Source organism: Wasmannia auropunctata, unplaced genomic scaffold (genome assembly GCF_000956235.1).
Source record: "Wasmannia auropunctata unplaced genomic scaffold, wasmannia.A_1.0 LD336023.1, whole genome shotgun sequence".
NCBI classification, from domain to species: domain Eukaryota; kingdom Metazoa; phylum Arthropoda; class Insecta; order Hymenoptera; family Formicidae; genus Wasmannia; species Wasmannia auropunctata.
This window is the reverse complement of record NW_012026867.1, coordinates 1,763,493-1,786,898: the sequence shown is the minus strand read 5'-3', so window position 1 is coordinate 1,786,898 and position 23,406 is coordinate 1,763,493. Positions and strand designations below refer to the sequence as shown.

At 46.1% G+C, this 23,406-nt stretch overlaps 1 protein-coding gene and 1 pseudogene across 2 annotated transcripts; both read left to right on the top strand.

The window, feature by feature from the left end:
- Positions 1 to 2,100: 2,100 nt before the first annotated feature.
- Positions 2,101 to 19,242, top strand: LOC105453023 (actin cytoskeleton-regulatory complex protein PAN1). 2 transcript variants are annotated; one of them, XM_011694678.1, is made up of 9 exons: positions 2,101 to 2,197; positions 11,114 to 11,227; positions 11,334 to 11,696; positions 11,886 to 12,167; positions 12,475 to 12,865; positions 13,042 to 13,494; positions 13,578 to 13,950; positions 14,053 to 15,800; positions 15,900 to 19,242. In XM_011694678.1, exons 2-9 carry the CDS (start codon positions 11,135 to 11,137, stop codon positions 15,968 to 15,970), a joined length of 3,774 nt encoding a protein of 1,257 aa, XP_011692980.1. In that variant the 5' UTR covers positions 2,101 to 2,197; positions 11,114 to 11,134; the 3' UTR covers positions 15,971 to 19,242. The 2 variants fall into 2 exon arrangements, with proteins under 2 accessions (XP_011692980.1, XP_011692978.1); XM_011694676.1 differs by lacking the exon at positions 2,101 to 2,197 and adding an exon at positions 3,347 to 3,781.
- LOC105453037 lies at positions 16,606 to 23,189 on the top strand (annotated as a pseudogene).
- Positions 23,190 to 23,406: the final 217 nt, after the last annotated feature.

The following is a 23,406-nucleotide window of genomic DNA, read 5'->3' as shown; positions in this document are numbered from 1 at the left end:
TGACGAATTTTCATTCGATCAATTCTTCAGGTTGACCGTTCGATTAAATAGATCGCAACTTCGATATTTATACATCGAAGAGAATTTTATTTTAAAATTTACCCTGAAAATCATGTTAATCGTAGGACAACATAGTATTTTGACGAATTTTATGTGATTTTCATTGTTTTTTATCATTATTTATTGTAGTGCATAGTAAAATTTGTCAAAATACTATGTTGTCTCACTATTAACATGATTTTCAGGGTAAATTTTATAAGGAAATTCTCTCCGTGTACTGTGAAAATTCCTAAACTCTTAACAAAAAAAAATCTTTTTTGTTCCTTCAATATAGTTCTTGGCATTGCAAAAATTAATGTATTCGTCGGTCTCGCATCCGGCTTCGGAAGCGGAGGAACGGTGGCACCGGGTGCACCGTCGAGCGGGCACGCGATTGCACGCCAGACGACATTTTCGGAGGCCAAGCGGCTGGTCCGCCGCCGTTCCTCTGCGCAAAAGCGAGGATTCCGGCTCTTTATAGTGTCGCGACGGGAAAGTGTGAAGTCCGTTGTAAAGGCACGACGATCCGCCCTCGGCTTTCCCCGGTGATAATCGTTCGCGCGCGTGCGGACGGCGTCGCTCGGTGGAGGGTGTCCGTAAAAGCTCTCCCTCGGGGTGGACCTGTCCTCGCCCTCGCGGGGGATCTGCTCCGTGCGCGTCCGCCGCACACCGTCTCTCCGCCTCCCCGTCTCGCGGCCCGAAGAAATCGAAGTCTTCACGGGCGGGTGTTTTTGCGGGGCCTCGACCGCGCGACGCGCGACGCCCGTCCGCCGCGAATCTCGCCAAACGAACAATATTGGTTTTGCGTCATCGTCGTCGTCGTCATCGTCGTCGTCGTTGTCGTCGGATCTCCCATCCCGGTGTGCCGATCAGCCTCTCCTACGCGTCTCGCACGAGGACGTCGGCGGAGGAGAGCCTTTCACCTCCTGGGAAGAGGCGATGTCGCGCGATCGATAACCCGGCGCGCGCCCGAGATCTCGGGGACGCTCGGACGACAGTCAATCGACGGGCGCGCACGGGTCGCTCCGTGCGTGTGTGGTTCTATATATCTACCTTTCCGTCGCGATCCGCGCGAGATCCCATCCGCGATCTTTCGCGCCCGAGAGAGCGAGCGCGCGGCATCTACTATGCCGACGGCATCCGCGCCGTGAGAGCGGCCCCCCGGGTTCGTCGTGTCGCGGGGCTCGCCGTGGCGCCGCGTCGCGTCGGGGCGGCGATGACGAATTCGCTCGCCGTGCCTCCTCTTCGTACGCCGCGCGGCCAAGGGAGATAAGGCGACCGCGCGCGAGATTCGCACGCGCGTGCGTGTGCGTCGTGTGCGTGCGCGTATTGTATGTGTACGTGCGGCAGGCGCTCGCGCGTCGCTGTGTCGTGTGTATGTGGCTGTGAGGAGGGAGCGTCGCAGATGCGCGCGCGCGGCGGTGTGCGTTAAAGCATTTTATTTTGTTTTTAAATAATACATATATATACATATATAATCCGCGGGACATCCTCGCGGATGGACTCTCTGCCGTGCCGTCCCGTATGCGTGTACATATGCACGCGCGGCGGACGAACGCGTGCGTGCGTGCGTGCATCCGCGTTGCCCCTGCGCAGCGGCGGCGGCCATTTTGAATCGATGAGTGCTCGCCGCGGCGGCGATTATCAACATCGCCGCGTCGTAACGCCAAAATTGGACGGTTGTTCTCCGTGCCGCGCGTCGCCGCTCCACGACGACGCCGCGCCGCCTCGTCCGCCGAGTCTCCCGCCGCGCGAGAAGCCCCGGCGGCGTCGCCGCCCGTGTCCACGCGACGACGCGCCGTCACTCGTCGTCGTCCGTCGTCGTCGTCGTCGTCGTGATTTAGAAATGGTACTGTCCAGCCGGACCTTCTACTTTCGTGGGGAAACGCCAACGTGCGCGGCAGCGACATCGAATGGGCCCCGACCGATCTCGGAAAATCCATACTTTTGAGAAGCTGGACCCTCGACGCGCGACGTTACCAGAGGAGAGTGAACGAGGAGGAGAAGGTGGTGGTGGTGGTGGTGGTGGTGGAGCAAAAGGAGGAGGAGCAGCAGCAGCAGCAGAAGGCGAGAAACGGCACGCGGTCGAATTCATCCGTTGGCGACGCGTCGATCGTTCAAATTTGACATGTGACCGCCAGAGCGGTGTCGCGTTTACGTAAGTTGGTCTCCCGTACGGACGCTCCGCTTCGTATCCGCGAGCTTGCGAAGGAACGCTGAATTCCGAGTGGTGTATTAAGATCTCCCGCCGCCCGCCCGCCCTGTCTCCCCCCCTCCCCCCCGCCCTCGCGCACATCACGTCGTTTTCGGCGACGAGGAAGGAAAAACGCCGAGCGTCGGTGTTGCCGCGACTCGCCGTTCCGTCAGCCCGTCGCGATCGATGACGTCGTCGCGACGGACAGCTGTGTCGCCGCGCCAGTTGACAGCCCGCTCGATCCGAGGCTAACCTCAAATTCGCGGGGAGGGTCTCGGCCGTCGTCGGGCCCCCTCTCGACATCGAGAGCGCTCCTCGATCGCCGCGCGAGTTCGGAGTGTCGCCCGGTCTCGCGGAAGCGGAAAGCGGAACGGAACTCTCCGCGGGGAAATCTCCGCAATTCGATTCTCAAGGAGGATCAATCGGCGCGGGGGAACCACGGGGCCATCTTTCCCGTCGCGCTCGCGCGCGCGCGCGCGCGCACGTTTGCGGGATCGAGTGCGAAAATCTCTCGCGGAAACTCCGCATCGCGGTTACCGCATCATCGGCAAATCGTGCGCGTGTTAAGTTCCGGAGTACAGCGTCCCGGAAGTCAGTCTCGATCGAAGCTTCCTTCGGATCCTCGATTGTTCCCCGATTAAGGACCTCTCTCTCGCTCGTTCACCTATATAGCCTGAATTTTTTTCTGGATTAACTACGACACTCGCGATATTCCTTTCCAAGTTGAAACTGAATCCTAAATTGGCGTCTCGTTCTTTTCCGTTCGTCGAACACCTGGATTTAGTCCCGATCCTCGTCTAAAATCGCGATATTGTATCTCCAAGGTGGAATACAAGGAAGAAAGGGGAATTCAATTCGATTCGAACGACTGAAGAAAGTTTAGCGTTCTGCGTAAAGCAACCGTCGGCGCAACCGGGATTCGACCTCGACGTCGTCATCGACGCTGTCATCGACGATTTGAGCGTGCCTCACGCCTCGTCGAGATCGAGAGTGTCACCGGGGGGGTGCAGCGCGCTGCAGCGTCTTCAATGCGGCACGGACCGTTGACGAGTACGCGTGAAACGGTCCTTTCGCGGCTTCGTGGCCCTTGAAGGATAGAGACAGAAGGGGAGAGATGACGAGGGAGCCATGAGCACGGCGGACACCGCGCTGTCAATCTCGATCAAGATGGCCCCAGGGCCGGAGCACCGTCAGGAGCCGGTAGCGCCTGACAAAATCGCCGAGAGCGATCGTGCCGTCGCCGCCGACGCCGCCGCCGCCGCCGCCGTCGCCGTCGCCGCCGTTGCTGCCGACGTCGTTATCGATGTGGAGAACGTCGATGCCGCATCGACAACCGGCAGCAACAACAGCAACAATAGTAACGACAACAACAATGACGACGGCGACAATGACTCCGTTGCCGCTGCCGCCGCCGTCGTCGTCGTCGCCGCCGCTGCCGCGGAGCAAGGTTCGAGCATCGAGATCGCTCCGGCTAATTTTCCGGCCGCTAGCGCCGCCGATTCGATCAGCGAAAGCTCGCCGCCGAACAGCGGCGCCGACAGCAAACAGGTGAGCATCGCAGCGGCGACCGCGTCGAGGAAACGTCAACACTCACGTCGAGAGGATTCCTTCTTTCTCTCCTCCAGTTCTGAAACTTTCCCGTGCGTGCCTTTAACGACATACACTGTTAAATCTATAATGTCAAACTGAACCTTATTTAAGTCGCCACTGCTCCTACTTAATAAATAGTTATCTTTTACTAAAACAATGGAGTTAAATAATTTAAAACAGTTCCAACTTAACCAAAATGTGGATTAAATTCCATTGTTTTATTTAAAAGTAACTGTATTGTATTAGTTAAAAATAACTATTTATTAAGTAGGATTAGTGGCGATTTAAATAAGGTTCAGTTTGACACTATAGATTTAACGATGTACACCGTTAAATCTACAGTCAAACGGAACCTTATTTAAGTCGCCACTGCTCCTACTTAATAGTTATTTTTTACTAAGATAATAGAATTAAATAATTTCATACAGTTCAAATTTAACCCAAATCTGGGTTAAAGTTTATTGTTTTATTTAAAAGTAACTGCATTGTTTCAGTTAAAAAAAACTATTTATTAAGTAGGAGCAGTATAGCGACTTGAATGAGGTTCAGTTTGACATTATAGATTCAACGGTGTACATCGTTAAATTTATAGTGTCAAACGGAACCTTATTTAAATCGCCACTTCTACTTAATAAATAGTTATTTTTGTGTAACTAAGTAATTTGTGAACTAAATAAATAGTTATTTTGGATTTAAATAATTTAAAACAGTTCAAATTTAACCCAAATCTGGGTTAAATTTTATTGTTTTAGTTAAAAATAACTATTTATTAAGTAGAATCAGTGGCAACTTATAAATGAAGTTCAATTTGACACAATAGATTTAACAGTGTACAAGTCAACACAAGTCATCTCATGTCTTTTTTCAACATTCAAAGACAACAAAGACGGAATGATTGTTGTGTCAATCTGTGTCGCTAAATGGAAAGCACCTCGTATATCGGACTGCTCATTGGAAATTGAAGAATGAAAATTAGAATTTGACCGATCAGATAATTTTAATTTTAATCCGTTTCGTTCTAATTCCTTGATTACATTCTAATTCTCCAATTCGCAATTATCAATTTTCAGTATATACACTCTGTTACTTTGAAGTTATCGCGAGAAACAACGAAAAACACGCGGAATGAGCATTAAATTATAATACCGGAGAATCTGGGGCTTTTACCTTTCATTCTTCTTTGCATATAAATCTCTCTTTATCAGTCATTTCTGTTGTCTAGGAATAACATGCGAGTGACGAAAAGACAATGCATTGATTGATACTCGATCATTCGCTCTGCCCCAATTTCCCCCTCGCTTTTCTCATTTTTAAATATGAGCTCTGATTAAATCAATCAGGCGTTTGATTGATTTGTCAGATTTCTGACGATAATATTGGATTACGATCTTCTCTCTGGAAAACGATCGACTTCCTTTCGTGTCTCGTCGACAATGTCGATAATTATTTATATGCCTGTTTAATAAATTGGATTCTGTCGCTAGCATTCCTCTCATTCTTCTAAAATAGAATCTCAGGAAAGAGTATTGATATTGTAACGCGATAGGAACAAATTTATTTTAAAATAGTGCGCACAAAGATATTTTATCAGGGCTATATTTGTTGCCCCTTATTTTAACGCAATGAAAAAGTTACCGAGTTCTTTGCCGCGTTTCGAAATCCACAAATTGCGTCGAAAGGCTACAGATCGTCTTTTTTTCTTTTTTCCTTTTTGTTAGAGAAGCTCACGCTTCTCTTTATCGCGATTTAAGGACACGTTCGAGCTATAGCTACGCTCCTGAAATGGCCGTGCCGGCCCTCGATAGAGCGAAGGACGCGTCCGCGCAAATATACGTTCTCAATATCCCTTTTCGGTTGTGCGTTCGATCAGCACGCGCGATTTTCCTTTCAGGCAATTAGGCAGACTCGATCGCGAGCCCGAACGTCCATTAGCAGCCCGCTTCGATCCTCCGATTTACGAGCGTTGCGTAATAAGAATCGGGGGATCGGCGGGGGGGCTGTTGTGTTGAATTTACACGAAATCGATAGAGTGGCCGGAGCGGCGGATCGCGGCCGAATTAATACCGAGAGCAACGAGGAAATTAACACACGAATCCATCTCGCAGATCGCGTGTCGATATACACGCGATTTGCATATATCGAGTATAAATAGATATTTATTACTGTTAAACATTTACTCTCTCTCTCTCTCTCTCTCTCTCTCTCTCCGCAATTTAATTTATGACTAATAACACCGTCAGAAAGAAGCATTGTCATGTCGTCCATCCCTCCCTCCCCTCTCGCCCCGCCCGCCTCAAGATCACTCCTCGGCTCGTTAATTATAGTCTCGTTGTGTAGCTTTGTTTCTATTACCATCTGTTATTTTTCTCTTTCATTGTTTGCCTGCCGCTCGCTTTCTTTTTTTGCTTATCGTTTTATCAAAAAAGATAAAGGTCAAGCCGCTCGATCGTAACGCGATGCGTCAAGTGAATCAGGTTTTTCATCTTCGCGAAGTTACGTAATTGCGATCTTTATGACATTGACTCCGCCGCGACTTTCCTCGTGCGGACGAAGCGATCCCGATTTTTTGGATTAAAAAAAAATGGATGAAGCTGCGTATGCAAATTGCTTCGATTGACCAACGGATCCCGTGATTATTCGCGCATTCTGATCTCTGTCCCCCTTCCAGTTCGATCGTATATACATCCCGGGGAGCCTGCGGGCATTTTTTTAATTTCAAGCTCCGCTCGTCGTGTCTGATTTGAAAGATTTACTCTCGCCGCTCGGCTCCTGTACGTACCTCCTCATTAATTGGCTTCATGTAAATGCTCCCGTAATTACAATGCTCATTATTGTCATCCGATAGTGGGCGTTATCGCGCGATGCTCGTAAACCAATTAAGTATCTCGTCGTGGAAGGTGAGGCGCGATTTGCGCGACGTCCGGTCGCGTCGCCGGGCTCCGATTTGCGCGATACCGAGTTTGAACTTCTTTAGTTGTCCCGTGTAAACGCGCCTTGTCCGGCGGCGCGCGCGCGCGCGCACGCACACACACACACACACACACACACACACACACACACACACACACACATATATATATATATATGCGCGCGCGCGTGCACGTGCGACAAGGAACGAGATTGACGGACGTCAACTCGCGAAAAAACGACGCGGCCTAAAATCGGGCCGCGAACCGCACACGCACTCGGAACGTGACGATTAGAACTAGGACTCCGTATAAACGGCGCGACCGCCGATCGATCGCGCAGCGATCGTCCTCAAGATCGGCTTTGCGATCCGAGGTGTACGTAATCCCTGCGAGTCTCCCGAAAGTTTCTTTTTCCTCTTTGATTGCTTCGAAGTACCAAAAAAAAATAATAATAATAATTTTGTTTAGTATCCGTGACATTTGGCGTAAAGCACACGATGATGTTGTATCAACGACTGACAGTTTAATTGAGACTAATCTTGTTACGCTAACAACGGTATTAATGAAACAAATAATTTACTTCATTAAAACAGGAGCGCACGACGTATTTGTTTCATATATATATATATATATTGAGTTAATAAGATTACTTTCATCTGTATTGTGCTGTTAATACATCTTTTTCTTCCGTGCACATTTTCTCGCATTTGCAACATCGAAGGAGTAAAAAAAAAACGTATTTCGAATTCGTCGAGTCTATATCGATTTTCAATTCTCGATCCTCTTAAGCGCGGGTTAAGATACCCCGCCGCGATTCGACCCGCGCATTATTGTCTTCCGTGACCTTTTGGTAAAAAAAAAAAAGTTAAAAATCAAGTACTCACATGCTCCAAAAGAAAAAGACACAGCGGCGATATGAGTCATTCGTGCGAAAACGATGAAGGTTTGTTTAAAAGAGAAAAAGGAAAACATGAACGCGGTGGAGTGCGGGCTACACATCATGCCGGAAGGAATGACACGGCAAAAAAACTTGGCTTTTCATTATTTTGGATTCCAACGTGTGGCGTCGGCGGGATTAATCTCGACGTGATTCATCAGCCGATAAACTCTAGAACGCTCGCTCGCGAACGTTTTGTGCCGTCGATTACGCTATTATTTTTCGAGTAACGTTCTGCGAAAAATGACGCGCGCGTTTCGCCACACGTACGGGAGTTAGCGTCCCTTGCGCATTTCAGCCATTGACGACGGGCGTTTGTCGAGTCTCGCCCTCCGTATTATTATATGTATACGTGGGCACATCTCGGGAGTGAGAACAACGCTGATTGTGAGCGTTGGACCCGCGATTCGCGTAAGAGCACACGGAAAAAAAAATGTAAGCGGTAAAGCTTGAGCAATGAACGCATCGAATCAATCGCAGTTGAAAATCGTCAAAAACGTAAGGCTACACTGTTAAATCTATAGTGTTGAACTGTATCTCATTTAAGTCGCCACTGCTCCTACTTAATAAATAATTATTTTGTACTAAAACAGTGAAGTTAAATAATTTAAAACAGTTCAAATTTAACCAAAATTTGAGTTAAATTCTATTGTTTTATTTAAAAGTAACTGTATTGTTTTAGTTAAAAATAACTATTTATTAAGTAGGGGCAGTAGCGACTTAAATAAAGTTCAATTTGATACAATAGATTTAACAGCGTACATTTTAAAATTTTTATCTCCGATTGTTCGATTCGTTCGCCGCTCAAGTTTTATTCCGCTTACATTACGCGTGCTATAACCCTTAATCCAGATATATCTTTGCAAACAAACTCCGAGAACGCGAACATTCGTTGTTGTTATTATTTGTTGCACAAATGTCGTACGATTCAATTGTTACATGCCGAGTCGAAGTCGGATATTGATATTCGATATACCTAATCAAGAAGAGGAGCAAACAATTAGCAAACACGAATGTGAGTGTGTTGGAACATTTAAGCGTTCGTTGTTCGTTCGCTATAATTATATACCGCGGCTTGACGCCGATCGGAGATTGCCGGAAGAAAGGGATATCCCATTAACGTGTATCCCGCTAACGTCGTCGGAATTCAACAAAGGCGATGAGGGCACTCGCGCGCGGCGCCCCACGTATACTTAGGGTCCGCGATCGAGTCTGATTCTCAATCCTGGATAACTATCGCGTGCACGATTATACGTATTAATCGTACACACGCACACGATCCTCCCAAACAGAGGGCTACCCGGAGTACGCACGCGTGATCGTCGCGCGTAAGGAACGTGCCGTCCCGTTCCGCATGACAAATCAGATTTCGTCGCCGGGGAAAAAACAATTCTTTACACGCGTATCTCGCCCGCGACGACGACGGGCGAGAACGTGACGATCGACGGCAAGATTTTTTTTCCTACTCCGCGGCGCCCGAGTCGTCCAGCGAGGCTCGATCAGGCCGGTCTCTCGAAATCCTCGCGCTGAAAATCGAGATGAAACGCGCACTTTGTCGTTCCTTTGTTTCCGCTCCGTTCTCACTTCGCAAATTATCGACGGGAGAGAAAGAGAGCGAAAAGGAGCAGAACGAGAGCTATTTCGGTGTGGCCGCGTGGCGCCCCCCCGGCCTTCTTACGTCCCTGGGCTGGCAGTGCTCTCAGTGTAATGGCGGCGGCCATGCTGAGAAGAGCGCGCCGCGCCCGCTCGTCGCAGTAGCTTTCAAAAACCGGGACTCGTCGTATCGGCCGACGACGACGACGACGACGACGACGTTGTTGTTGTTGCATCCGCGTTCGCAGAGGCGACGACGCCGCCCTCCACTCCCCCCCTTTCCCCGTGCACGTTAGCCCGAGAGCACGCTGTCCACCGGGGCCTCCGGGATGCGCGACGTTCGTCCGCTCGCGTGTTGAAAAGCGCGACCGCGAAGTCGACCGAGTCGCGAAAGTGCGATCTCGAAGCGAGCGAGCGAGCCCGGCCGTCCGTGTGTTCTCTAAAAATACAAATTCCGTGCCGGCATTGCACAGCGGATTTTTTTCTCCACCATCTTTCATCGTAAGTCACTCCGATATCGCTCTATCTCTCTCTCTCTCTCTCTTTCTCTCTCTGTATGTCTGTCTCTCTCTCTCTCTCTTCCTCCCTCCCCCGTCCCTCGGAGTTCACGTCTTAATTAGCTAATCACTGGAGCGCTATCGATCTCACAAATGGCTCACGGATCGGGCTCAGCGGTTTCCGCATCATCCCCCCTTCCCCTCCGACGACGATCGCCGACTCGCTAAGCGTAAATCGTCCGTCGATCGTTCCTCCTCCGTCCCCGTCTCTCTTTCGCGCGCGCGAGACACCCCGTATAAGAAATTGGGACTCCGTGACGATTCCCGTCATGTCATTGAACGTTCGCGAGTTCGCCGAACCAAGTACGTTGTATCGTTTATCCTGAGATCACCCCTCGCCTCCCCTTGCATCTCCATCTGCTCCACCGGGCGCCGCCGTCTCGCCCCGCCGTCCCGTCCCCGCCGTTCGCCTTTTCAACCTGCCCTCGCGTATTTGTCCCCCCTCGTCGGCCCTCTTTTTCGGACACTATCAAATTTCTTGTGCGCCGAACGAACGCGCGAACTCCGCGTCCCGGAGCGCTCGAGAATACGGTGCGCGCCTGCCGCACTTCCTCGCGCGCCCGGTATAACTGCAGCTGGATGAAATCTAGATTTTTAGTCGGTTATAACGCGATAAACGTGACGCGCGTATCTCGGCACATTTTATTTTTGATAGCATTGCCATACGCGTATGCGGGGACTGTGTACGTGTATGTATACGTTCCACGCGAAATCCGTTTCGTTCGCTCGCACTGCAAGTTGATTGGTTATGTCGGCGTATTAATGAAGAGAGAGCCTTGTTAAGAATGTCGTAGCTCGACCGAATTACTTTAGATCGATTGTTTGTCCAACGCTCTGGAAATGCCACGCGTATATATAAGTATATGTAGAAAAGATATATATATATATATATATATATCTTTACGCTTCTCACAATGTGGTTGCTATAAGCTTACACAGATCCAATAAAAGAAACCTTAAATTCACTCTCTCTCTACCAATACATCTATTCCTGTTCAACTTACATGCGAACCAATTCCCATCGCAAAATTGTTTTAACGTTGCAACAATGAATATGATACACATTTTTTACAATGTATTTTTTATATAGGATTCTAAATACTAGATATTATTCAAATAGAGGAGAATCTTAGAAAGGATCATAATTTACTTGATAATTTTTATTTAAAAGATATTTCTTTTCATCTAACATAAGTTAAGAGAAAAGTTAATTTCTACAAAAATGTAATTAGTGCAATCTCTGCAATGTTACATAAATAACGTTTTTCAATTGTTTTCATTTTTTTTTTTTTAGGAAGAACCAGCAACCCTGTCTATGCTGAATGATAATGAGTTACGCGCTTTACTGGATGAAGCTATAACATACAAGCGTCCGAAAGATCGGGAAGGAAAGTCTAATCTTTTTAAAGTACGTACTTAGAAATTGCTGAAATATAAAATGTGTGCTGAATATAGAAATGCCATTGTGATTATTACGTTAAGGGTAAGATGTATAGAGCGATTGTACTTTGTAGGAACTTTTGCAAGAAGCAGAAGCGGATGAGACTGAGGAAGGCCGTAGGGTGATATCTAATTCACGCTGTCTTCCGGGCTCAAATCGCAGAAGACACAAACGGGAGTCCGTGTCCGAGCGTTTGACACATGGCGGTTCATTGCAAAATTTAGCACAGCCCATAGCTTCGGAATTCGACAGTAGTTTTGCTTATCTGACATCCAGTTCGTGTCACACTTACGGAAGCAGTAGGAGAAAGAACAAAAAATACACGGGGCCCAGTGTCTCTGCCAGACAGAGAGAAGGTGGATCGTTACCGTCGAATGTAAACGCATCGCATAACCTTGCTTCTTTGGCTAATTTAGATCTAATATTTGATAAAAAGGTATTTATCATTAGAATTAACATGCACTTAATGAGATTCATAAATACAAATCTTTGTTTTACTAGAGGATAATGAATTATATATAATATACATTTGAAAGATATATTTCATTTTGATTATGAGATTATGAACAGTGAGAATTTAAACGTAATCAATACATTGACAATTTCTTTTTATCTCTCTGCGAAGAAGAGCTTCTGCGAGGAACGATCAGCCTACGACTGGACCAATAAGGAAAAATCCAAGTCTCTAGACAAACCGTCATATACCAGTACAAAGAAAGAAGAAAAGGAGAAGGAAAAGAAGGAATTGAAGAGAGACACCGCTAGTAGTTCAGGCGAGGCAGAGCCCGAAGCACGAGAGAAACGAGTCAACAAAGGAAAATACGGAACAAATGAGATGCTGGAGTCAGATAATCCACCCCCGGAATACAAATCGGATTACATGGTCATCGACTTGGGCGACGTTGAGGTAAAGTCATTTACGTTGAGGTAATATCATTTGCGGTAATTTATCTCTCCTCGATCATTAACCTCTTAGAGGCATTTTAAAAGCCATTCTATATATATCTTTGTTGTGCGTCTTTTTATATTTTTACGTAGATGTGTGGGTCCCATACTTATACTTTGACATCGGTTTCGAACGATCTATTTTAATAATGAGAAAGATTATTTTCTATTTGACACAGAAAATATTTTAGTTCAGCTGAAAAGAGAACAAAGAGAGATAAAGAAAAATAATATTTAAGAGAGTTACTATTTTTGTCTATGTATTGCAGGTAGGTGCTATCAGCGAAAGAAATGTGGGGTCTACGGCGAGTGGAATTCAGAGGCCTCGCTCGTTAGACACTGAAAATGACGAAGGGACCGAATTGAAAATTATTGAACCGCGCAAACCGATCCATTATGTCACACGGGCAACTTTCGATATAACACAGACGCCTGTGGACACCACCATAGAGTTTCCTATACGTGATCATAAGCAAGAGAAATCAAAAATGTCTGTTAACGGTACGGATGTAACGGGGGCACTGTTTCAACCACACAACAGCGTAAAGTGTGGCATAGGTGGGGCTTCAAATGGCTCCAGCACTAGCCAGAACAAACAAATGCTATCTGGTTTATGCTCCATGATGCCGACGTCTTGGCAAACGCAGAATATAACAATGGGTAAGAATAATACTTTACTTTAATTATATGTACACACATTGGTTGCATGCGATGCCTGATGTATTAGACTTTTGAAAGATTTTTCTATGTGGATATATTAAAAACGTACGTGCGTTTTATTCAAGTGTCAAAGTAAATAGAATTATTTATTAGTGGAATACGTGATTTATGCGCAGAAGGACCAAGATACGCAACGCAACACATCACGATGAAGGATCCATCCGTGTCCGGGGAGAAGAAATCGTTGGACGAAAACGGAAACGCTGTACAGACCTATAACGGTGAACGGAAGAAGCCGAGAAGGAAACACACTCAGGAACACAACGTCAAAGTTTACAATGCCGAAAATGTCGAGGGCCATCGTAACGATGATATCGACAGTCTAATTAACTTCATCGAAAACAAAGAATCCAAGAGCAAAAAGGGAAAGACCGGTAATCCCGTTAGAGTGAAAACTAGCTCCGGCACAAAACCGAGAACCAGAGAGAAGGATACGAAGAGAGAACAGTTGCCTTCCAAGTTAAAGAAATCCAATTCCCTGGAAGAGATCTCGAAGACAAAATTAGAGGATCTCACGGCAGAGAAGAGCGCCAGTTCCAGCGGTGCCAGTAGCGTATCCAGCCAACAGGGTAAGATTTATATATACACGTGTATATATTAAACTTTTATATGTGATTTGTATATGTATCTTAATATTCTACTGTGGTTTTAGACGTAAATATAGCATTGCGACGTCCAAAACAAAGAAGCACCGGAGATACGACAGTCGATAGTCGAGGCGACAGGCGATCATGGGGGACAGAGGAAGGCCAATCGATATATTGCAACGACACGGGAGAGGATTACATGAGCCGTCGTAATTCCAACAAAAAGATTAATCCAGAATCGGAACACGAGACGGAGTTTCTGGTAGTTACGAAGAAGAAAAAGAGCAAGAAACAGAGAAGAAGCTCCAGTGGCGGCAGGGCGCAAAACCTGACGACATCAGGATCGTATCTCCAGAATTCCAGAGGATTCTCCAACGACTACAGAACACCTCTTTCTCCTGAACTCCGAAGAAAATCGGCTAGCAGTATGCCTCCGAGGTAATTAGACAAATAACTGCATATATGTACATGTATATATATAACAAATAATTCGGCCTTAATTCGATTTTAATATTGAAACAAACATTGTGATTCTTGCAGCGACAAGTCGGCGGATAGTAGCGATTTGGATTCAGTCCACTCGTTGCCGGTTACGTCGAACACCTCGAAGCACAATTTGTCCAAAGTCGCAATATCGTCGGGCGGCACTCCGCAGGCGAGTTACGCGGACATAGCGCGCATGGCTACTATCAACATGTCACACATGTCGCACAACCTGACCATGTCCGCCATACTAAACACGTCAACGTGGCCGAGTGTTCCGCCTAAGACCCTCTCGGAACCGGATAAAGTGCCTCAGGATTACTATCCGAGTCTAGACGAGCTGCAGCATCCGGACAGGAAAGCGAGGCAGCAGCAGGCTCAGTCGAACCATGCAGCAGCGAGTTTGGGTCTGGCTTTCGAAAAACCACTTTCGCCGACCCTGGCGAAGATGAAGAATTCGTCAGACCGAAAGAAAGCCGAAGCTCAGGAAGAGGCCATCAATAAGAACATCCAGGTGTTTAAATATGTGCAAGAAATCGAGAAGATGCACGAAAGCCTAACGCAAGCGAACACGGAAAACAAGGAGCAGAAGAGCGCGACTTGTAGTAATTACAGCCCAAATTCAAACGAGACTACCGCGACGAACGCCGTAACGCCAAGATATAATAATAATAGTACAACGATGAATTACAATCCAGTCGATATCGATAACAATCATAATTGCACCGTCAACAAGGATTCTGCTACGCTTCCACGAGCCAACAATCCTCGCTCTCGTAGGAATTACGTACACAGTAATCCAATTGTACAACCTCAGGGATCCCACGAAGAACAACACGTTAAAAAGCCCTCTTATCACGAGGAGGCAATTAAAAAATCGCATAGTATCGACATCCCGCAATCCGAGAGCAGGACTAATAACCCAACAATCGCGTTGCACGATGCAGACGCGCAGAAGTTGAAGACCACGAAACCTCCGCAGGACTCGCAGAGCGTCGAACCTGAATCCGGCAGTAAGACGACCAGTGGTGGCGATCCTCCGAGGACAGTTAGGGTTACGAAGGAGTATCAGAGCACCGCGATAAAGCACGATGCGACGAAAGTCGGAGTCTGCCAGCCGCAAGGCTCGAAGCAAGATAATCAGCAGCGCGACGACAGCGCGGAGAGCAAGAAGGCGAAGTCGCAGAACGCGCAGCCCGATAAAGACCAGTCGCACAGGTCGTCCGCGGAGGCGCAGCAGAAGAGTTCGACACCCAGACCCGCGGTGATCCTGCTGGACGAGACCTCCTCGGACATCGCGAAGAACAACAATCTGCCGACGGAGCTCACGTTCGGCTTCGAGATAAACGAGCTGCTGCTTTCGGAGGACAACGGCAACGAGGAAACCCCGACGATCGCGCCATCGAATCCCGTTTTTTCCCCGGCCGTACCGCCGCCGCTCGTCAACAAGCCGCCGCCCGGCAACAATTTCGAGAGGAATCCGCCGTTGTTCGCCGAGAAACCCGTGCGATACGACAAGTTCTCCTCGAATTATCACATGCAGCAGCCGAACGCTCATCCCGTGGCACCGGCGAACGCCCATCCCGTGCATCCGGTCATGGTGCAACCGTTGCCGTACATGAGCTATCCCGCCACCAGATTCGCGCCGCCCACATATCTGCCACCGCCGCCCCCGCCGCCGCCCGGGATCATGGAAAAGTTTCATCCGCCTAAGGAGGATTTCTCGATGCTTTACGTAGCGCCCGAGGAAGAGCTGAACGTGCAGACGTACAACCATGATAAGATCGTGTCGTTCGTTGGCTTAGGTAAGACACACCGTATAGTTTTTTTGTCATCTTTAACTCAAATGCTCTATTCTTGCCATCTTTACTCACTCTGATTTTTTTTTTTTTTTCTGTCAATAGCATGGGATGCTGTCATGAGGGAAATGCCCGGTATGACGACCGGTCGTATACAGTTTTACAGCGGACAGTGAAGTGAGAAAGTTTTTCGACACGCCGAAGGAAATGACAGTAACTTTTGTACTGGTAAATCACTTCCATTACAAATAGCTAGTTTGATGAGTCTCGATCCGCGTTGATCTGCGAGACCAGATACTTCTGTGTGTTGCGCGCACGGTTGCTCCTCTCGCGAGACGTAATGCTCGCTCGGAGGATCCGCCTGTCTTACTTCTTTCGAGTCAAACGCTGAGTCAACGCGCAAGATTGATGGAGCCGAGTGGTGCAAAGTGTGCCTCAAGAGATAATAATAGCAATGTACATATAAAATCAGTCAAACAAAAACGGAGAGAATGGAGGAAATGGATGAAGTGTATATTCCAGTAATGTACATTGTACTTGCGTAAATTTCCAACGATTGTGACAGTGTCGCAGAACTTCAGTATTGACAATTAGGAACGTTTGGTCGGAAAATATCTCTTTCTCAAGAAAGAGAGAGAGAGAGAGAGAAAGAAACAGATTTGTTCTGTTTCTTTAAATAAAGGGAACTTTTAGCGTGTTGAATCACGCGTGTACATACGTCAGACATCTCTATAAATTTTTAAAGATTGTCTTGATTTATATGGGTGTATGATTTTAAAAGAAGTGCTTAAAAGAAAGAGCTACAAAAGATATGGACTATGTAATAACCAGGTCGTACCACCGAAGCGAGTCTGGAAGAAGTCTCGCGCATCAACAGCGGTATCTCCTGGTGCCTTTGGAGCTGCGAATCTTTAGGCGAATCAACGGGGAAGCATTGAAGGAGCCTGCACTAAATCACACATCGAGTCGAGAAATCTATGAGAAGTATCGTAAAAAAAAGAAAAAAGAAACATCTGTAAGTAGTTTCGAACTCGTGAACGGGGGACGATCTTAAATCGATCATCATGGAAGATCATGAATCGGCGAGTTATGATCGGTGAGTCGAAATATGACGAAGGTCAGAATATCGTACTTTACTCGATAAATGCAAATTAAGATGTGCGGACTGTAAATCAGAGAAATGTAAATGCGCGGTTGTAATATATTGAAATAGTGTGGTTGACTTACAAGAACTCAGAGTGGCTACTTCTTCCAGCCGTGGAGCATTCGATAGCTTAAAATAGTAACGGGAAAAAAAAAAGGTCACTAACTGAGTTTCGAAAATGTCAAAGTAAGCTCAAAGTCTGGTCAAATGTCTGTGAAGATAGAATGCTGAATGTATTGAAAAAAAAAAACGTTAAATTTTTACACAGACTTGCTTATTTAATAAAAAAAAAAAAGTAACTGATAATTATTCATAATGATAATTATAAGAAGATGCTTGTGATCAGTAAAAAAAAAAAAATACTTTGGTATGAATGGCGCGTGTGCGTAAATTCGTGTTAGACTGTGTGTCGGGTGATCGTGAGAGTGAGATTGCTGTTCGATTGCGGAGGGAGGCATTGCCCCGGGAAAGATAATCCGTGTGCTGTCCACTGTATTACTGTGTATCATTTTGCTCATTAATTGTAGCTTGACTTTCATCAAAGCTCTACACGCGAGATACGTTCCCAGTTCCTAAGCTTCCGTTTCGTCGAGCGTGTCTTACCAACGAACGACGGGTTTCCGTCGATTATCCGGAACGCGCGGGGGTTTCTCTTGCATTTTTCTTTCTTTTTCCGAGGCATTGATTTACAGGCGTAAGAAGGAAAACGTTGAAACGCGTTACGCATTTTCGAATGAAGCACGTCTGTAGATGAAAGCATATAACGCTCTGTAATATATAATGTATGTATATACGGAAGTATATATACGGGTGGATCTTTTAAAATTAACTGGAGATAAAAAGAAAAGATATATAAGCCGTATCTTAAAAATTCGTATGCCTGTAAATGCCTAAAAAAAAATATATAAAAAAAATTGAGCCTAAGAGAAGTAAAATAACGCATGTAACGCCGCTTTTAACTACTGTAATTATACGGTTTTTAAATGTAAGTCAATGAATTCTGTAACCTCAGGGGACACTGCAGGTCCGCGGTATCGTGCTCCAAATATACTAAATACGGATTAAATAATATCCTTTTGCGTTTGAAGCTAACATTTTAGTTACAAGCTTTCAGCTCGTTTCGCGACGCCGCCTCTCGCCGGGGCGCGTAAACACATTCTAATAATCATAATGATTTAATTATTAACATGTTGTTATAACATTGCGAAATCGTGTCGTTCTACACGAGAATATAAAAAAAAAACCTTCGTACAGCAGTCTCATATATCTATGTGGAGAGAATGAATGGGAAGCGAGTCGTGGAAACTTATCGCCTTCATAGGTAAATCACAGAGATAAGTTTCACAGTGGAAGTATGAAAGTGTACTTGTATGTAGTATTATAACGCGAGTTAATTATTAATTAATGAATTTAGAATTGGTAAAGTTTGTTATATATCGTTCTTTCTTTGCGAAAATATCAAAATTGTGTAAAAACGAAAAAAAAAGATAGCCGTGCTCCGTTGATAATTTTCATTTTTGTCCAGTATATAGGAGATAGTTCCAGCTGGAAGTACAGCTTTCGAGATAAGCGAGAAAATCGAGATATTTAATTGTACGACGCAAGCGTTTATCGCGCATATCGGAGAGTAACTCGGAAAAAAAAAGAGATACGACCGTAGTTCGCAGCTAAAATATCTGTTATGGACTTGACGAAGTGTCTCCCCTTTCCCTTCGTTCCTCTTTCCCTCTTTTTTTTCCTTTTTAAAGCAACTTCGCGGAAAATATCGCGTTTTCCGACGTTACGTTGACTGTACCAGACGTCCGGACACGCCTTTAGCTTACCCCTCTCTTTTTTTTCCCCTCTCAATTATCATGTTTTATACAGTCAGTTGCCAGTGTCGACGTTACATTCCAAAAGTGTAATCGCGAGAGCCGCCTTTCCACTTCTTCGACCGAGAGAGAACTTTCTTTTCTATCTTCCCCTCGTGTTTCTTCCGGATTCCTCCCCTCCCCCTCCCCCCCACGTATGTTACTCCCACGGAGGATGCACTGGATTGCACGATTTTTGTTCTTTTTTATCTTCCGTTTGTTTCCGTTTTATTTTTATTTTACACACGTAAATGCACCTCTCGACACGCTGCATACTGAGTGAACGGTCTCGCGGTACACCGGTTGTTAATTTTACTGAAAATCGCTCGAGCAGCACGGCGTTGCTCTCCGCACGTGGACGTGGAAACCTCCTCCCCTCCCGCCCTGCTTTTTTCCGAGTTACCTCGACACGTGAAGAAATCTACAATTCAAAAACACATACACAAAAAAAAAAGAAACAGAGTCAGGTGCTCCACTCGCCTTAAATGCAACTGAACGCAGTTTCAGCCTGTGCCATGTTGACCGGTTCAAATGGCTAAGTGATAAAAAAAAAAAGAGTTCGCGAAGACTAGTGCAAATGTACTTGTGGAGAAGGACTTGAGCGGAGGAAAGAAAGAAGGAGGGAGAAGGAAGATTAGGACCATTTAACAGTGTACATATATATAGCGAGTGTGGGATGGCAGCTACGCCAGCCTGTGTCGCACATGTAGAGTATACATAATTACTTAACGTTTCTTTTTTTTTTTCTTCATTCGATGGACATACACACGCGTATTGCGGAAACGCGCACGGACGTTCGTTGCGGACCGGCTGGGTTTCACTTTTGTCCCTTTGATCTGGCATCGCGCGATCAGGCGGTTAACGACGAGTAGATGCAACTCGAGAGAAAGAAAATGAGGCGAGACGACGCGAGCAAACACGAGACAAAGAGAAAAATCGCAAAAAGTGAAAACTACGTTACGATTATCTATATTCTATACGCATAGCTCTCCCCGACAGCCTCTTCACCTCTTACCACTGTTTTTGTTTATAAGAAGCTTAAGTTTATGAGAAGAAATAAATATATGTTTATTTTTCTTTCAAGTCGATCTGCATGATCATTCATTACAGCGAAATCTGTTTTAGCAGCGCGTGTTCGTCCCGAGATGTTCTTTCCGCTCGAGTCTGGCCCAGTTTTGCTTAGAGAGCGATCCCCTTTAATTTTCACGGATGCTTCCCCTTTCGCCCTGTTCAGCCGGTTCTTCCGGCTCTTCAGTTGTCGTTAATCGCTCGCTCGGCAGCCGATTGCCGCGGCTACCTCGGGAGATAGTTACGCGCAGCTGGCTGCTTCTCTCCTCCGGGACGGGACGCGCAGAAACGGAGGAGGCAAAAGTACCCTCCCCGATCGGTCTCGAGGGAAATCGGCCTCGACCCCCGCTAGTCCCGCGCCGCTGTACAATTTGTTACTCGATAACGAAACGATTCTCCTCTCGTATTGTACATACGACGCTGTATGATAAAAAAAAAACATTGTATGATTATTACCAACGCTACGGCAGAATTTATCCAATTAAGATTACAATTAATGCCGCTATTATTAGTGAGATAATAAATGGGAGAGCGAGTAAAGTGTGTGTGTGTGTGTGAGAGGGAGAGATTGCGCGTGTACGTGTCGAACTTGCGAATCTTGCGTGCGTGCGTGAAAGGCTGTGCTGTCCAGCTGCAAAAACCTTAACGATGCGAGTGTGTGTTTGTTGCCAAAGTTCCCCCTTTCGCGTGTGCGAGGTATATACATACAGTTGATGTCCGATTGTCGGGTCGTATCGCATCGGCCGCGAGAGCTTCGTCCCGGGGTGGCAAAATCAAAAGCCGCATTCGTCGCCTTTCCGGGCGTGGAAGGGGGGGGGGGAGTTAAGGATAGGCGAGAGATTTCGAGATTTTAGAGCGATTTCAAGCTATTGGACGTAGAAACTCAGTACCTAAACTCACAATGAGTAAAAGTAAAAGAATCTCCTCCGACTGATAATGAGGCGGAAGAGGAGTTCAGTGAAGAAAAAGTCTTGGACAGAAGGGTCGTAAAAAAAAAAAAGGAAAAGTCGAATATTTCCTAAAATGGAAAGGCTATTCCAATGATGAGAATACATGGGAGCCAGAAGAAAATCTAGATTATCCAGATCTAATCGCCCAATTTGAAGAGCAACGAAAGAAGAGAGTAATAGCTGCTTCTGATGGAAAACGTCACGAGGAGAAGGGCAGAAAAAAAGAAAGAGCAACAATACCTTGACGCTCGCACGAGCGAAAAGGACAGCAGTGGAAGGAAAGAAGCTGGAAGGTAAAGGATTTGATAGCAATCTAGAACCCGAACATTATTGGCGCAACGGGTTTCAGCGGCGAGGGGATGTTCTTAATGAAATGAAAATCCGGCGCGCTGGACTTTCCCTCTTTTTTTTTTCTCCTCTCGAAATTTCGCGACGCGGCTGAAGCTGCACGAAGAGAGAAGAAACTCGCTCGTAAAATCTTCGTCTTCGTCCGCTTAATTTTGGCTTGACGGCAACGGAATCCTGCAGCTTTCAATTTGCTCTTTTTTTTTTCCGGCAACGGAATCGAAACTCCGCGTGCAAATCTGTATCGACAGATCGCTCAAGAGTATCGATTCTCTCGGCGATTCTCCCTGTATGCGGTGCCACAGAATTATCCGGAGAGAGGCGACTTTCTTCCGAGGCTTCTCTCGTAAGGAGATTAACGTTGCACTAGGATGTTAATGTTAAGACGTCGAAGCCATCCGGCCCGGACAAGACAGCGTAATACCTCGCCCGCGCGCTATATTTTTCCGTTGAACGACAGATTGTTAAGGCACTATACCGTACGAGAGGGAAAATTGTAATGTTGAACGAGAAGAAAGCGGGAGAGGGGGGAAGGAGGAGGGGAGAGGGGAAATCCGAAGAGATTTATGTTACGAAGGAGGCGAAGAGATATATCACGATTTATTCTCAGGTGATGTATTCACACACACAACACACGTGTGTTACACGTGTGGCTTATTATTTTGTTACTAACTTGTCGGATGTACGTCGAAGCTATCATGGACCACGAATGTGAAAGGTCGTTCGGAATCGTTGCCATGGAATGCGAAAGAATATGTTGAAGTGTGCATGAATGAGAGCGGCAGAAAGCGTGAGAGAGAGAGAAAGAGAGAGAGAGAGAGGTGAGGGAGTTACGAGGGAGTGGATAAAAACATTTCGCTACTTCTGCGAAACAGAATTCCGACCCTCCCCGGATGTGTGCTTTGATGAGAGGAAAGCGTGTAGTGTCCGCCATTTGGCCTTTATGCTGTCTTACTTGCGATTTCGTACAAGCTTTGCGTGCAATACTGTGATAAAAGAAAAAAGAATGAGTCGTTCTCTATATTTCTCTCTTCGTCCTTTCTCCTTTTTGAAGCGCAGTGCACGTACGATGTGAGAACCGGCGCACGTATATAAAATAATATATATGTTCGGGATATGGTCGCCTGTTTTCAACCCGGTCCCTTAAAGCGAGTCGCAAATTATCCGTTTTGATTCGCGTAATATAATTTGTTTCCGGTACACACGCACCCTCGAATCTTGTCTGAACACGAGAACTCGACGATCGATAAATACCCATCGTGGCCTATCCGGTTCTTCTTTCCGATCGGCGATCGCGGTCTTCATCGCGAAACAATTAGTTTAAGATTACATGGATTACGTGCGTTTCCACCAATGTGAAATTAACTTTAATCCCGGTTTAACTTACTTTTTATTTTCCTTTTTCTACTTCTAAGAATTAGAAAGAGTAAATTAAACCTATAGGCCAAATTAAACCGAGATTAAAAATTGGATTGATAGAAACGGACGTTAGACGGTTAACTTTCATCGCATAATTTGTACGGACATCCGGACGCGTTAGCTTCGTACTGCCATCGCATTGACACATTTGTTCCTAATTGTTGCATCGCAAGTTAATAATAAGTTTATATTATTGTTTGTTATATATAGATATATTGCGAGTAAAGCGGTGTTAGCTATTAAAAAAAGTGTGTCCTGAGATAGCGACAAAAGTCTCAGTTCCACAGACAGAGGATGATACTTATTGTCTCTTTGACATTTTACGTAAACTCCCAAAAAAAAGTGACTGTAACTAACGACAACAGCGTCCCGGCAATCGCGCGTCAACGACAAAGAAGGTCTCGGCAAGCGGTCGCGGTCATTTATAGCGCGTTTAAGGGGAGGCGATTCGAAACAGGCGGTTCTCCTGAGAGGATAAAAAAAAACAAAATATGTCCATTCTATTGCGCTTCGCGCGATTATTTTCCGAAGCTAAGCGATAGATCGCTAGTTTGGCGTGTTATTTTGCATCCGCAGAGGCTACGACCTGTGAATAAATGGTTTTTGTTGAAACGATCAATTGTCGGAGTGTGTGGAAAAAAAAATCCTGACGTCTGCATCTCGATATACCATAATGTAAATAATAACGAAATATTGCCGAAAAAAAGAAACACCTGCTTCTCCATCTGTTGCACACCACTTTTTTTTTTCATTTTGGAGAGACTCTTCAGTTTTCTCTTCAGGCTAATCGAAGGACGTTCGATCGAGCGTAAGTACGATTACGATAGACCGGATGT

Coding starts and splice junctions, on each gene's coding strand:
- LOC105453023 (XM_011694676.1), top strand. CDS start 3,362: ATGAGCACGGCGGACACCGCGCTGTCAATCTCGATCAAGATGGCCCCA. Junction 12,168..12,474: donor TCGACTTGGGCGACGTTGAG/GTAAAGTCATTT, acceptor TATGTATTGCAG/GTAGGTGCTATCAGCGAAAG. Junction 13,951..14,052: donor GCTAGCAGTATGCCTCCGAG/GTAATTAGACAA, acceptor TGATTCTTGCAG/CGACAAGTCGGCGGATAGTA.